The sequence below is a fragment of the Sciurus carolinensis genome, chromosome 7 (genome assembly GCF_902686445.1).
Source record: "Sciurus carolinensis chromosome 7, mSciCar1.2, whole genome shotgun sequence".
NCBI classification, from domain to species: Eukaryota; Metazoa; Chordata; class Mammalia; order Rodentia; family Sciuridae; genus Sciurus; species Sciurus carolinensis.
Genome location: NC_062219.1, coordinates 21,179,648 through 21,196,879, shown reverse-complemented (window position 1 = coordinate 21,196,879; position 17,232 = coordinate 21,179,648). Strand labels below are relative to the sequence as shown.

The 17,232-nt window shown below is 35.3% G+C and overlaps 1 protein-coding gene across 8 annotated transcripts in view; it reads left to right on the top strand.

The window, feature by feature from the left end:
- Utrn (utrophin) overlaps window positions 1-17,232 on the top strand; it is a 517,740-nt gene that overhangs the window by 423,293 nt on the left and 77,215 nt on the right. For all 8 annotated transcript variants that reach the window (XM_047558901.1, XM_047558897.1, XM_047558902.1 and 5 more), the window contains 3 exons: window positions 4,176-4,322; window positions 6,677-6,755; window positions 9,824-9,884. In XM_047558901.1, coding sequence (XP_047414857.1) covers window positions 4,176-4,322; window positions 6,677-6,755; window positions 9,824-9,884 — 287 coding nt within the window. The remainder of the gene's footprint in view (window positions 1-4,175; window positions 4,323-6,676; window positions 6,756-9,823; window positions 9,885-17,232) is intronic.

Here is a 17,232-nt window from a genome sequence, read left to right as displayed (position 1 = left end):
TATCTCTTGAGATCTGGTAGTTGGATTTAGAGGTTTAGTCAAAAAACACAGTTTTACTGGGAATCCTCATCTATAAATTTTCTTCTTGTCTAAGTATATTAATGAAAGATGAGTTTAGCTCTAATTCCACTCATTGTCAGGAACTGCCCAGTTGAGATGTTAGGCCCATGATCTAGAATTTCTTTGGTTCTCATATTCTAGAAAATCTCCAGAGAAAAACATAGTGAGGTTTAGAAAAGACACAAATAACAGATTTAGAGTGTGGTAGGTTTTGTAGTAATATATTAAATTGTATATTAAGTAGTCATGAATCGAATCAAAAGATAAGACAAGGAAAACTTAAGTGTTCATCTAACAACGTCCGGCACTCATGGAGTTTTTATTGCAAAAAAGTACACGTCTTGTGCATAGATATTGGAAGGCATTCTTCCTTTGTATGCATGTGGCTGAGTAGGAGAAAGAAAGAAGACCTGCAAAATTAAATGAGTACTTAGGCAAATTACATAAGTAAATACATGTCTCTGTAGACATAGCACTAACAATAGCTAGCATTTATCAAGGCTTACCATGTGCCAAGAATTGTTCTCAGCTAATTTACATGGGGTTCTCTCTTAATCCTTACACCAACCCAAAGAGACAGCTGTTAATATTATGCCTATTTTACAGATAACAAGCTGAAGATAATCGCTCAAGCTGAACATAAGTATGAGCTGGTAGTGCTCATGTTGTTTTTTTTTTTATTCCTGTTGTTCTACTCTTTGATTTCAAAGACCTCTTTCATACTAATGCAGTTAAACATAACTTTTGAAAAAGTATTTGAATTTAAACTTATAAAAGTTACATACTAAATTTTAGACTTAAAAAAATAGTTATTACTAAAAGAGAATTGGTGTTTGCTACTTTTCAATGTAGTTATATTGTGTCCATCTACCCTGAATTAAATAGGCCTCTTCCTACAACCTTAGTATCCTAAAACCATTTCTGCAAATGAATATGAATTTAAAAGCATGTACTGAAAACACAGCCATTCACATAGTTTTTCTGGAAATTGCACACTTTATTTATTGTTGTAGATGGTTTAGACATTGGAAATCCTTAAGTCAGTGATTTGCTAAGAAGTATATTCTGCTGCAATATTTTAGAGCAGGAATTTACCCATTTGAATTTGAAAGTTTCCTTGTATAAGACAATGATAGTATTGGATGAAAAATAAAATTTGTATCTGGAATTATTAAAGTCCCAAAAGTTGGGAGTTATTAATCTTATTTGATTAAAGGAATTACCCACCTCTACATCCAAATCCTGTTGTTCAAAACTCTGCTTACGTGAAAAGCTAGAGAAAATATAATTAATATTTTAATGAAAGGAATAAACTGTAGGTTAAAATATTTTGACATCTTATTAGGAGAAAAGAAAATAAGAAACTCAAGTCTCATTAAGCCAAATAAGATAAATTCAATGTCTCAGATATTTTACAGGTGCCTAAAGTGTATCCCAAATACTTAGCTACAGGCAGCTAAAAATAAGTACTGATTATTGCTAAGTATTATAAAATATGTCAAAGCAACTGGAAACCAAAAACTTTGGGGGTAATCCAATAATTTCAACTCTCTCAAATTATCCTTAATCATTCTTATTTGCAGAATATATACCTTCTGGCAGGAAACCTTGAGATTCACACCTGCCAACAGGCTGCAGTTAGCACCTTTGATACTAGCAGATGTTTCTGTTTTTATAGCAAGGGGGCCCCATAGACTCTTATTCTCTTAAAGGAAAGCGCCGTCAAAACATGATAAATTGGTTCTTTATCCTAGAACACACGGCATTTCTGAAACCATTGAAAACTTGTTTTATTTCAAGCCCCTTAATATGGAAGCTCTTAAAAAGCAAAAGATAAACTTTCTTGATAGAAAGGGTTCTCCTGGTCATAAAACAAAATCCAAAAGACCTTGTTTGTCAAAGTTCTTTTCATGTTCTCCTCTCCAGCTTGCTATAGAAAAAACATTATTAGAGAGGAAAAAATTTAAACTCTTTATTGTTCTTTAAGATTTTAAAAACCTGCCTTACAATTATAATCTAATTAAAAAAAAACCTTTATTATCTCTTAAAGTAAAACTAGTTATTATTTAAAGTTATATAACTCTCAGACTACTTTCTAGATATTCATTTGTAATCTTTAATACCTCAAAATAAGAGCATTGATTTTAAAAGCTGACTCCAATTCCAAATCTTCCAAGGTATCTTTGGAGAGAATACTAATATATAAAGTTAAAATCCTGACTGGAGAAACCCAGTAGGAGGTGAGTTCTGCAATTTTTCTTAAACAGAGTTTTAAGAGAACTCCAAATTGCCTTTCCCTACCCTCACCCACACTTCCCTCTGTCCCACCTTCAGTTATAATTTTAAATCCTTTATGGATCTGAAGGCCTCTCCTACAATATGACTGCTTTCCTACTTTAACTGGATTCTGTGCCTCTGACTCTTGTGTGCATGCTCTGTCATCTGTGGAAGACCAGCATCTGCAGGAATGGACAAAAACTGCCACAAATCTACACTCCTTCTCTTTCAGTACTGCAGTAATTCACGTGTCTCTTTGGACTTCCTTTCTTCTCCCTGCTTTTGATATGTTGGTGTCTGCGGTGTTCTAGCCATTTTTCTTGGGTCTCTTAAGACCCACAGAACTGGCAAAACCTAAATAATTTTATCTTAGGTTGAACAAAATGAGCAATTGTGGAAAATTGATTAAATTAGGTGGGGAAACCAAGAAAAGATGAATCACTTTAACAAAGTTTGCTGTACAGAATTTTGTTGATCTGAATCTTCATCAATGATGATAAAAGTTGCTTTCTTCCTGCTCAGCATTTTCCATGAGGGTTTATCTCCTACTTTCAGGAAGCAACACTGGAGGGTCTGAGTATATTTTTTACCTTTCTATACTGGCTTAATCTCACCTCACATATTATTTTTGAAGGCCTTTGTCAATAGAAATGAATTCTGACCATCTGCATTACAAGCCTTGGTTTGAATGCTGTTCCAGACCAGCTTCCCTTTCTTTGTTGGAGACAGCAAGAATATGGATGCTCATAATACCAAATTCTAAGTGATAAGAGGTGATGTTTAAAATATTGAACACTTGGTTCCATATGACCCTGACCAATCAAAATGGCCCACCCTAAACCCCAATTTGTGGGTTTGCTGAAAGTCCTGACTCCATTTGAGAGACCAGGGAGAATGTCCCAAGAACCCAGGAAAGGGGTCTTTAGGTAAGGCTGCAGAGCGGGAGACTCAGGGAATTTTCCTGAGGGGTAGGGGACCCAAGGTAAGTTTTTAAAAGGATCCACAGGACCTAGCAACTGGTTGGGAAAAGGGAATTTAAACATAGAAGCATGTGGGATTATGTGGAGAATGGAGAAAAGTGTTCTCAATATTCTATTTGTTCTCAAAGATAGTCATTGCTCCAAAATACTTGATCTTTTTCTTCCCCTGTTCGCATACACCTCTGACACCCATACCTACTAGCTCTTTGTGCTGTGCTCAGAGAGCCACTGTCAATTCTAGGACTCATTTGCCTCTTTTCCTATATGCTCTGCTCCTCCTGCCCAGCCCTAATCACAGACAGTGACTCTCCATGACTGTGAAAGGGTTAGAGCCTACCTCTGCAGTGTGGAGCAGACATGGGCTTTGATCAGGAAAGTTGTTTTCACTGGCCACCTTCTAACTTAATTGTAAATGGAAGCACGTTCAAAGCAACTTATTGCATCAGAGAAGAAAACATTGTGACCGTATTAAAATAGAAAAAAAGAGGGAAAATATGAAAGAAAATTAAAGAGACAATCAAGACCAGAAATTGGTAACATAGACAATAATGGCAAACATTTTCCATATAATAAGGACTATGAAGCAAATTCATAATCATCTACTTGAGGTTGCATTATACTTTTTCTTTTTGCACACATATTTAAAGGGTGACTCTGACAGGTCATGGAGTTACTGAAGACCCGAATAAGTCAGCTGTTACTTAGTGGGCAACTCCAGTTGACAGCCCCTGATCTGGCCTTGCCATTGCCTTTGATAGACAGTTGGAAACGCTAGCTTTTGTTAAAGTCTTTTCCAATGATGTGTGTGTCTGTATATATATATATATATTTTTTTTTTTTTTTGTCTCTTTCTTCCAGGCATTTAGAGAAGAAATTGCACCCATCAACTTAAAAGTTAAAGCAGTGAACGATTTGTCCAGTCAGCTGTCTCCACTTGACCTGCATCCATCTCTAAAGATGTCCCGCCAGCTGGATGACCTTAATATGCGATGGAAACTTTTACAGGTATCAGCTTATCCTCTTCATGAAGCAGCTTGTAACCTGAGTTCTCTTTAAACCCTGCCTCGTATAACAATACATATTGTTATATCCTCTCTTGATTGTATTCGATAATGAATTGGGCGAGTGATAACATCAAGAATTTGTCTTTTGGTATCTTGAACCTAAGGGCCTTGTTTATTTATGAATATAAATTTTAATATAATTTTATGTACTTTCCATGTGGTATTTGTAGAAAATTGCATGGGATCGAATACATCACAGTTACTGGAATCTATAGAAGCTCACAGAAATATTTGCCCCAGAATGGTTCATAAAGAGTCATTTATCTTACTTTAATTTTGTATGATTTTTCTTTTGAAAAATTAAGAAAGTTTTCATTCTTTTTCTTTTGACTAGTTGCTGTTTAGGTACCATGCATTAGTTTTTCCAGATAGTACATTTAAAAACTTTAGCTCTTTGATCTGAGCTGCATTTGTTTAATGACTCTAGACCTTATTTGCTCATTCCAGATTTAATAGAGCCACACCACAGACACCTCTTATGAAGTGTCCCTAGTTATCACCATTGGCAAACCGCGATACAACTCTACATGCCAATTAAGAATTTATGGCTCAGTCTTGGTGCACTGTGTTGCATTCCATGGCTAGTCCTCAGAAGTCATAATAATCATATTTCCTCTCTGAAAATTAGCAGGTTAATATGAGTAGAAGATTTGAAAAAGTATTCTTACTAATCTTTCTCTATAGTGTGGGCCTAAAATGGTGATATCTAATAATATGGACATGCAATTTAAATGTAGCACATAAAAGCATTTTATTCGAAAGGTATAAGAGGTTTCTTCTGTTAATTCTAATATCAAAATACCCAGTGGTTTATATTTTCTTACTGTAATTGAAGAGGTAAGAAATGAGTGTGCACTATTCGACAGTCTATTCTAACTTTGCAAAAAGTGTTAATCTGGGATTAGTAAAACAAAAATCAATTAAACTCATGAGCTCACAGAAATGTTTGACCTTTTTTCATTTTTCTTCTGCTCTATCTCTGTAATTCATTATCTTCATGTGAAGAGTCCTGTGGCCCATCTTGATTCACTCCTCCTTCTGTTTCTTTTAAGGGAGTGTGTTATATTTGAAAAAGAGCTTGTATTCTGCCATCTCTTACCTGGGATCCTGGTAACGGCTAGAGCTTGGGTGTTAGTTGCAGGTTGGATAAGAGAAAAATGTATGCTAGCAGACTGAGTTGTTATATTTCAGAAACAGCATCTTTATTCCTAAAGTATGTCTTTTGAATTTTTTTTATCTTAATGAATACAGTATATTCTAATGCAATTTAGCTAACCAGGAGAAACCAGAACTGCCCAGTGAAAGAGAGAGAGAGAGAGAGAGAGAGAGAGAGACACACACACACACACACTCACGTCACTTAAAGGCAGCTGAAAATAATATTGTCAGTCAAAATGGATCAGCTGACTAACACTGCATAGACAAAGACCAGGGAAAGGGAAATAGAAATATCAGTAGACTGTGTACAATTGTTATTGATTTACATTTAATTTCTCAGTGTAACAACTTTGCATTCTTATAATGTGGAGAACTAACTGCAGACTCTGTGCAAGCATAGAGGACATCAGTCTACTGGTATCTTATTCCCAGGTAGAAATGATCAGATGCAAACTTGTCAGAAAATCAGAAGACATTCCACACTTAGTTGTCCTTATGTTTTGTGTCTCTTTTCTGTCTTTAATTTCACTCAGTTATTCATCTCTTATCATCTGTCTACATATCTATCCATCTCTTTTTTTTCCTGTTGGAGTACTCTAGGCTTCTTTTTTACTTGCTCTCCATATCACTTTTTACCATCCTTCTTATAAACGAGAGATGAGTAGTCACTGAGCCCATGACCACACCTTGGCTGAAGGTGCCTTTAGAAGCCACATACGGCCCCACAAAGGTGCAGCCTAACAGGGCATGGACTCTGTCACCAGATGACCAGGGTATGAACATTAGCACTGCCACTTGCTATTTTTAAGTTCTTGAATACCTCTTTGGGTCTCAGTTTCCTTATCTGTAAAATGGTAACAAAATAACACTTACCTAATATGGTTTTTGTGAGAATCAAAAGTGTTTATTCATAAAAATTGCTTTAAAAAGTACCTGGCATTAGTAACTGTTACTTGATACTGGAAGTTGATTTCTATACTATTATTTTCATACCAGAGGTAGAGAAGGAATCTATATATTCAGTAATGTCTTGGATAATAGCATCATTTACTGTAATACTTAAATCAAGAATATTATTGAAGACAGCATCTTGAAATCAAGTTATTTCATCTGGTATGTGTATGTGCATGTGTGCAGGTTTCTGTGGACGATCACCTTAAACAGCTACAGGAGGCCCACAGAGATTTTGGACCATCCTCTCAGCATTTTCTCTCTAGTAAGTACTAATAAACTTTACTAATGGCTATTCTTCCACTTTCACTTAAGAAGGTCATGTTCTTTGCTATATTGTCTTTTGTTAGGTAAATGTGTAAGAGGAGATATTAACATTAACAAAGATGTTATTTATTGCTTATTATTTGCTATAGTGTGATAATAACTGTTAAATCGTTGAAGGGGAGCACACATGAGTTTGTTTTTAGGTACAGTTTTGCACCTGACCATTTGTTATGATAACTAATATCATATTATGTCACCATTGTTTTGATGTGTGCAAAGGTTAGGACCTTTTCACACATACCAAAAAAATCCACTTTTCTATTTTAAGATATTAAAAGATTTTTTTCCTTCATAAAAGTGCTTATTGGTTTAAACCACACCTGTAACTTTTAAAGCTAAAAAAATTTTTTCCATAAATCTTTAAATGAGAATATTTGGGTTTATTAGGCTCACTGTATTCATACGTAGCTTTTCTTCTGGACGAGTATTACAGATTTAGCAAAGCACATATGTAGATTTTTATGAAATATTCTCCAGCTGGAATTTTCAATTTTATGTACAGTTCATGAGATCTTAAATAAATAATTTGAGCTCGTATTTTATTTATTATTCACTGCTGAGGATACTAAAGAGTTTAGGATTTAGTTACCCAGATTGAGTTTAAATATTCATTCTACCTTTTATAAGACCTGTGAATTTCTGAAAGTTAATTTCTTTGTCTTAAAACACCAATACCTATTTCCTCTGATTACCTTGAGAATTAAATGAAAACGCATATCAAGTTACACAAAGCAGCTAGCCCAGTTCTTGGCACAAATGCTTTCAGTCAATATTAACTCCTTTCCTTTCATTTCCTTTGGCAAATATATGTAAGAAAGCAATTTGTTTAATTCCATTTGAGCAAAGTTTAAAACTGAGGGCAAAGTGTGTTTCTCAATTATGACAACTTCTTTATATCAATAACCAGAGAAAACTGAAGTGTAAGTCATGTCTCAAAGAAATTGATTACATTTGTATTTCTTTGTAATCCTTTTGTCGTTGTTAAGCTGCTTTAATTCAGATTAAACATAGGCCTCTTCTGTCACGATTGTGAGAGTCCTACTTAAGTCACACACACACACACACACACACACACACACACACACACACACACACACACCCCTCTTCAACTTCTTAAAGTTGAACCGTGAGGTAGTCCACCTTTAAGCAATATATAGTCCTTCCTGGTATTCTGCCAGGCCAGTGCTGGGGATTGAACCCAGGGCCTTATGCATGCGAGACAAGCGGTCTACCAACTGAGCTGTATCCTAGCCCCCAGCATACATTTTTAAAGTTTGAGTATCATCAGTATTGATGAAGTAAATAAATTTACAGTATACTCATTAGGTATTAAGCACTCCAGATTTCTTAAAAGTTAATTTAATAGGATATGAAACCATGTATTAACACCAAAGTAAAGGGGAATTTACAAAATAATTGAGACTGTAATTCTAAAGATCAGTTATCTGTTAACATTAATAAAACGCTACATTTTCACATCACACCCACTCTCTCATTATAGAAATTAAGCTCACATTTTTTTTTTAAGAAATGAAATATTGTGAAATTCATGGGCTCTTTGTGAAGCGCAAGCCCATGGCCTTTTGTTTTCTAATGCCAATGGTCTAAGGAGGTTGAAGTTACTCAAATCAAAACAATTATTAAAATGAATGGAGAAATATAAACAAAATCCCAATTAGTCAGTTTAATAATTGTCCTCCCTTGCTGCTTACAATCTTTGGCTTTATTGTATTTCTTGGAGTTTAGCCACTGTTATAAAAGAAGCCTGTTTAGTTAGGCACAACATAAAAACTGACCTATTAGCCTGGTGCCAAAGCTGAAATGAGGTTGGTGCTAATGAGAAATTTAATATACCTAGTTCCTCATTTTCGTCCCTTTTTCATACTTTCATGGACACAGTTGGAGAAAGGAGTGCTTGCGTGTATAGAGAGGAAGAAAACTTGCTGAACTAGTATTTAGAAGTGTTGAGGTCACATCTGAGCTCCACCCTGTGTTTCATAGTTAACACTTATTTTTATCTCCATATATTTAGGTTCCTTGTCTATCAAATGGAACTTTAATGTGTGTCTTGCTGACTTTCCAAATAAAAGATATGTTCGAAACTGCTTAGCAAAGTTTAGAATGCTGTATATTTGTAAGCTATCAATGTAATATGAAATTCAGAATAAAACTCATTGGGACAACTGACTACCTAAAGGCTTAGTGATATTTACAAAATTTTATTTGATTTTATTTACTAGCTCACTTAGCAAAATTCTTTTATAGTTCAAGATTCACACGTGTTATTATTTTTCAGTAAATCGTAAAATAATTGGTTTAATGTTGGCAAAATAGATTTCAATAAATAAAAAGTAACTGGAATTGTAAAAAAATGAGTAACTCAGTAAAAAACATAAAATCTCCATCATAGTAATTTCTATTGCAAAAGTAGAACACTATGCTTTCTGTGCTTTTCAGATGACAAAAAGTATCTGAGGTTCTGCTCAGATGATTGCTTGGGTTCTTTACAATCCTTTGCCTAGTTTTATTTTAATTTTTCCTTTATTTCATATATCTGAATTTGTTTAAATGCCATCTGTATCCAATAGCTATGCCTGTGATCAAGATGCAAAGTAAAGAATATTATTAGTGATCTGGAAAACTCAGTCTTGAGAAATCTAGTTTTTTAATCTGGATATAAAATATATACAATTTCCAGATGGCACTAAGTTTTAAATTATAGTGGTTATAAACAAACCTGAGTTTTTGAAGAAGTATTTTTACCTACAAGTTCAGTTAGCTGGAATTGGCATTAGATTGAAGTGGTGTTATTTCTTCAGAACCTCACTTCAAATGAATCTTTAAAACTGTTGTTTGGCCTCATGCATTTCATAATTATAGAAATTCAGCTCAAACACTAGAGCCGTTCGCACTGAATTTGCTGTAAACTGTGTTCGGTTGCTTTGCATTAAGGTGTGAGGCTTTTGACTCACCCGTGTTTCCAATCATTTGTCTTTGTTTCCTCAGCTTCAGTCCAGCTGCCATGGCAAAGATCCATTTCACACAATAAAGTGCCCTATTACATCAAGTAAGTAGATTTTAATTCTCCTTTATGTTACCAAGAGGATAAAGTTTTATTGATAACATAAGAGGCGCCCCCTAACTTTTAAAAACGGAATTTGTTTCTGTTATCTGAAGGAAATTAATAATATATTTAATATTTGAGGGAAATCAGTTTAAAAATCAGAGTGATATTTGTCACTTATTAGATTTTCTTTGTCTTCAGGAAATTTGATCTGATTGTTAGTTGAAACTCATTATCTTTGTTGTCAACGTAGCTTTTCCTTTCTGTGTATCATTCTTCCTTCTTGTGTGACATTTTATAAATTTTATATAATTTACTCAGCATCTTAGTAGGACCTAATCCTTAGCTTAATCTGTGGTAGTGTCATAGGACAGAATGATAAAATACTATTTCTGCAATTCCTTGAAGTGCAAGTCGGTAAAGCACTTAACTTACATTGTAACATAGAAAGACATCATAGCTGATCTTATTTTGTGTGCAAAGGGAACAGTGTCATAATTGTGAGAATGCACTTTATCAGGAAGCAGCTGTATCTCAGATTAGGTGTGTGACCTCAGGCAAGTTGGGAAAAGTCTCTGTGCCAGGTTTCCTCTGCATCATTTCTAAAACAAGATGTGGTATCCCCAGAATCCATGCCAATGCTAGTAATATACTCTTCTGGGATTACTCTTCCTGAAAAATTAGTGTGTAAAGTCAATGTTAGTGAAATAGTATTTGGTTATGAATCTTTTCTTGTAGTATGAAATATGTCCTCAGGTTTAAAAAAAAAGTGACCATAACATTTAACAACTATAATAAGCAGCATATGCTGTGTTATCTTATGACATTTAAATATTTTTATTCAAGTACAATATATGTATATTGAGCTATGATGAATTTGAGAACAAGGAATGAAACCAGTTGATGGGTGTTCAAGTCGTATAAACATGAATGGAAAGAAGTTAGAGGCTGGGCAATTTGGCATATCTTTATTGAAAGCAAGTATGATAATCTAATTCAAATTAAAAACTTCAAAAAAAATTTACAGTTGTTTTCCAAATGATGATCAGATAATGATGATGATCTTGGTGATGATGATGATAATTATAGTAATAGTATTAGAGAACTTTAGTTTGTTCAGGCAATTATTCAATTGTACTCAATGATACAGGTTTACATGTATATGTGAGGCCAGCTTAGTGATGCCCACTATAATTCCAGCAACTTGGGATGCTGAAGCAGGAGAATTGCAAGCTCAAGGCTAGCCTCAGCAGTTTAGTGAGACCCTAAGCAACTCAGTGAGATCTTGTCTAAAAGAAAAAAGAAAAAGAAAACCCAAGGATGTAACTCAGTGACAAAGTATCTCTGAGTTCAATCCCCAGTACCTCCTCTAAAAAATGTATAAAGCTGAGGCAGAATAATGCCCCTTCCCCCCCCAGAGATGCCCACATCCTAATCCTTAGAACCCATAAATGTTAGATTGCCCAGCAGGGGAGAATCCAAGTTGCACATCAGCTGATCTTAAGTTACAGAGATTATCGTGATATGCCCAATGTAATCACAAGGGCCTTTGAAAGTGGAAGAGAGAGGTAGAAGAGGATTCAAAACTCAGAGAGATCTGAAGATGCCACTTTGCTGGCCTTGAAGATGGAGGAAATAGAACACAATCCTGTCAATAGAGGCAGCTTCAAGAAGTTGGAAAAGGCAGGGAAATGGGATTCATGTAGAACCCGTGGAGAGGAACACAGGCTACCAGTCCATGATTTTAGCCCATAGAGACTTTATTGTGGCAACAATAAAACCTAACACTTGTACAAAGTTTAGACACATATGCAAATTTACTGGAATTCATTAATTGGTTCAATTCCTAAAATCGTATCATCTGATTTAAAAAAAAAAAAAAACTTGATCTAGTAAGATAGATTTTTTTGCTTTTTACTAAAGAAAATATTTAATATCTTACTTGATTATGTTTTATACAATCATTTTCTATTTGATTTAGGACTTTTCAAAGTTCATGTTTAATGTTAGCTCCTAATATAAGGGATTTCTGTGTGTCTGATCAGTTTTATATGGCTGAGAATTAAATAGTATAAGTCAGAATATCTCTAATTCACAATGTTTATAAGTTTAATAGGATCTTGTAAGGTGGTATTCTTGCTCAGTCTGTGAATTCTCATAGGGCAGATGTTCGACTCATGAGTGCCAATCTATCAGTGAAAGTTTATTTATCTGACCTCTCATTGGCTAGAGCTATAACCAACTTTGAAATATATATATGTTTAACACAAGGATGTGTAATTTTTTTTGATGACCTTTAGAACTAAACCATCCTAAAATATCTTCTACATCCTCAGCAAATGATGGGATTTTCTTAAATATATGTACATTCAGTGTTAAATGATGTCTTTTCAGATGTTCAGATATTTCAAAATTTTCCCATCTGTATAGAGCAAACTTTCCTATTTTTATAAAACTTATTTAACTAGGATCTTTTATTGCTGTTCTATTGTGTAACATTACAGTTTATTTCCTCATAAAGAAGAAACATCATACTTGGGTGGTAGAGTTATAAAAGCCAGTATTTCTGCATGAAGAATTGTTTTGAGAACAAAATTTCATTTCCAAAGTAATAAGCAAATGAATGATAAATGAAAGGCTTTTAATATACATGTCCCTTTGCATGACTGCACAAGTGAGTTGAAGAAAAATGTTAAAAACAAATTCAGCGTGATTGCCATGCAGTTGGAATTTCCTGGACAAATATGAGTATTAATCTGGCCAACAAAATAACATTCACATAGAAATATTAGATATTTGCAATGTTTTATTTTTGTTTGTTGGTTGTTTGCAGTCCTGGGGATTGAACCCATGGCCTCACCATGCTAGGCAAGCACTCTACCACTGAGCTACACCCCAGCTCATTTTCAATGTTTAAATATACACCTTTGTAAATGTACTATGATGCTAGGGTTTAATGAACATGTTGAAAGGAGAAAGAGGGCAAATTATTTTTTTCTTTTCTTTTAATTTTACAGATTAGTTAAAATATACTTTGATAACTTCCCAATGCATTTCTGTTTTTCTAGGCAATTTTTATTAGTATTTTAAATATAATTATTTTAAGTGTAATGCAGTGATTCCATGACTCATTTTTAGAAAATGATACAATATAAATCTGAACTATAATAGTACATGTGGCATGAATTCCTCTATTTATTAATATCTATGTTAGTTTTCCATGACAATAAAAGATATCTAAGATAATAAGTTTATAAGGAAGAGAAGTTTATTTTGGTTACAGTTTTGGAGGTTCTAATCCATGATTAGTTGGCCCCATTACTTTTGGGCTTGTAGCAAGAGCACATCTTGGCAGAAGCAGGTGGAGGAACAAATGTGAAGAAGAGGAAGGTACCCACGTACCTTTCAAGGCATGACCCCAGTGACCTGAAGACCTCTTAGTTGGCCCTACCTCTTAAAAGATCCAAAATCTTACAACCGTGCCAATCCAGGAGTAAGCCTTCAACACATGGACCTTTGGGAGTATATTTAAGATCCAAACTACAGCAGTGTCTTCAGTTGAAACATACCTTTAAATCTTACCTGCTGCCTACAGTAAGACTTGCTGAATGTGCTCTGGGTATTTTTCTCTAATATAGTCTAATGACAGCTTAGTTACTCTGGGTTTAAGAAAATTTGAAATTGACTCCTATTACCTTCATAATGTACAAAAATCTACCATAAAAGCCAGATCTTTTCTGGTCACGTTTTTGTGGTTTGCACAAATCATTCATATCTTCAGCTAAAAATCAATCTCCAGGGACTTTGAGGGAACAATAGATAAAAATTTTGTTTGAACTTTCCTCATATGTCACATTAATCCTGCGAAACTCATTCCTTCTCATTTTGTTCCAGAAAAAAAAAATAATAAAATAGTTGTAGTGGATAATAATAATAATAATAATAATAGTAAATTCCATTTTGAACACTGATTTTTTTGGGCACTATTGCATGAATAATTTCTTTTAACACAGTAGCCCAGTGAAGTATAGTTTTATCATTGCCTCCATACAATAACTAATAAATACATTAATAAGTAATTAATTAGTACACCCAGTCTCTGCTTGAGATTGCATGGCCAGTAAGTGGACAAACTAGCATTTAAACCGGGGGACTGCCTCTAGCTTTGGGAGTTTAGTCTGCCATGCAGGTCTGCTCCCTGTATGCAGGCAGAGGTCTGAAATTTTTAATGCCATGGAATGAATGGCTAGGAAGAAGGATTCTATTTAGGAATGAGAAGAATAGTGAAGAAAATATGAGCAAACATCTTTTCTTTCATACTGTAGACTAGTTATCATTTATTAGGTACCTACTGTGTACAGCTGTCTGGGGACAGAGCCCTTAACTTTCTCTGATCTCCCAGCCTTTTCCAGTGTCCCTCTCTGCCTTCGTGAGGGCCTTTCCACAGGTTCGTCTATATTTTGTATATTTAAGGAAATTTCACCTGTTGTCTGGTGATGGTCTGGGGCACTTTTCTAGAGATCAGAAAATGCCAGTTCTCTGCAGTCCTGCCCGTCAGAGCCCCAGCTGGAGTCCTGGAGGTGGGGAGATGAATCCTGTAGTCTAGCTCTTCTCTGCCTTTCCCCATTGCTGAGGCAAGGAGACTTCTGCCAGCAAGATTTCTGTTTGTACGATGTCAACAAAGCCGTGGGTCCAACCCCCTAGTGGGTGGTGTGCACATCCAGCCTGCTGGGGAGTGAGCCTTACTGTTCACTAGTGTGTAGGAAGGGTGGAGGGGGGTTCTTTCCTCCCCACAGCATCTTCTCCAAATTCCAAGGGCTTTGCTTTTCAGTGGGCCTTAGACTTGCTACAAATGATCGTCCTGCTCCTGTGACGGTGCTTCCCCCTTACAACTCAACAGTGCTAGAGCTACGATTTCCCCCATGGTGTATGCAGTGCAGACGTTAATTCTTTACTGAGCTCTAAGTGCAGTGTACAATCTCATATTCAGAGTTTTGACATGGACATTTTAGTAACCTATGACTACATAGGCCACACACATCACATTCCCTAAAGCTGACATTACCAAAGAATTAGGCATTAACCAGAACGAGCTAAACCTGCCTGTAAACATCACAATCTTGGGTTTCTTTTCCTTGTTTTAACTTCCCCTTTGAGTGGGTCTGTCAAATTTTTCCTCTGTTTACCATATCTTATATTTTCCTCTGTTTACCATATTTTATATTTTCATTTTCTGTCCTTACACCCATTATTGATAATCCTGCCAAGTTCTTTCAGATCTACTTCTTACTTCCCAAGGCACCCCTCTGTCTGTCCTAATCCACTAAATGTTGGGAGGTTGGGAGGAACAAAGAAGTTTATAGGTGTAAGTGAAATTTTGGGGAGCTGATAGTTTTTCCTTCCAGTAATCCTACAGTTCATTTGCCTTCACTACATGTGTTTGTCTTGGCAAAACTACACGTGTTTTGTAGAGGAGAGAATTCATGCATATTTTTTAGAGGAATGTTGGACCCAGCTTAGGCAATATAGGTGGAATCATCATTCCCTAAATAAGTGGGGAGAGGGCCAAACGTGGAAAACTCAAATATCCAGCCTAACATGAAAGTTGATGCCAATATAGACATAACATGTACCACAACAGCAAAAAACACTAAAGGGAATTTTATCTTTAAAGGTTATAGAAAACTTATCCCAGAACAAAATGTGCAAGAAAAGTATAATTACCAATGAAAATAAGTTCATTTCTCTCTGAAAGACTTCCTAGAGCAGTCTTCACTTTTCTTCCTCCTTATCAAGAAGAGGGATGGTGTCCTTTTGGTTCCAGAATTTTTAAATGAAGAACTCTTGGGGCACACTGAGAGTTTCTTTCCAGCTGCAGAGCTGATGTTTTGAATTTTAATGATAAATAAATGAAATAGAATATAAGAAAATGTACTGGAGAATCTGTTTTCCTAAGAAATAGTCTGTGACTCTGTCTTTATTGAAAATAAATATTTAAAACTCATGGGGACAATGCTGCTGATGAGGAGGTAAGAGCGAAATTGCTTTAAGAAAGAATGTAAGTACCTGGGGATCACTAAACTTCTCTTACACTTAGAGGCAACTTCAGACAAAGGAGCACACGTTGGCCAACTAGAAAACCAAACAGCACACAGCCTGCCTGAAGCAACGGGCAGTCAGCAAACCATCCCTGGGAGCTTTCTAGTATGTGCACCAGCGTCCTGGGTTATTGAGATAGTTTATGTGGGATTGACATTGTCTTCAAAAAAGTTCGTTGGCTTGCTTAGAACTTAAGATATACCGATTTTCCTGTCTTTCATCTGTATAGTGCTTGGGTCAAGCAGTGGAATTTTGGTTTGGAATCCTAAATTACTTAGGAATATTATATTATAATAACACCATCTTCCTTCTCAATACAGTTCAATTTTAGAATCAGAGATGCAGCAAATAAAGGTCTGCCACATAGCACAAGGAGGATTGCCAATGGGGTCAGTAGGAGAAGCAAAAACATACTTTAGTTTGTAAAAATTAAATTTCTCACATTGTCAGTAAATTAACAAAAGCATAGAATAATGATTAAAATTGTAAAATAAATAGAATATATTTTTCTGTGCTTATTGTAAAGTAAAATAATACAATAAAAGATTTCATGCAACTATATAGAAAATCTTAGAAGTAATTAATCCCAATTAAAAAAATGTGTGTAAATGAAAGAGATAAAGTAGTAAAATTTTTTAGAAAGCTAACAATAGATCAACAAACATATGAAAAAAACGTCCGTCATCTCTAGCAATTACAGAAATGCAAATCAAAACTAAGATTTCATCTCCTCCAGTCAGAATGACAAGTATCAAGAATACAAGCCATAATAAATGTTGTCAAGGATGTGGGGAAAAAGGTGATCCCCACTCATAAATCGCTGGTGGGACTGTAGATTGGTGCAACCACTGTGGAAAGCAGTATAGAGATTCCTCAAAAACCTTGGAATGGAACCACCATTTGACCCAGTATCCCACTCCTTGGTTTATACCCAAAGGACTTAATTCTACAGTGACGCAGCCACATCAATGTTTATAGCAACTCAATTCACAATAGCTAAACTATGGAACCAACTTAGATGCCCTTCAACAGGTGAATGAATAAAGAAAATGTGGTATATATACACAATGGAATATTACTCAACCTTAAAGAAGAATGAAATTATGGCATTTGCATGTCTCATTAATGTTGCCCAGGTTGGCCTGGAACTCCTAGGCTCAAGCCATCCTCCTGCCTCAGCCTCTCAAGTGCTGGGACTGTAGGCATGCACTACCACTCCTGGCTGGATCATGTTTTTTATTTGAATTTTGAA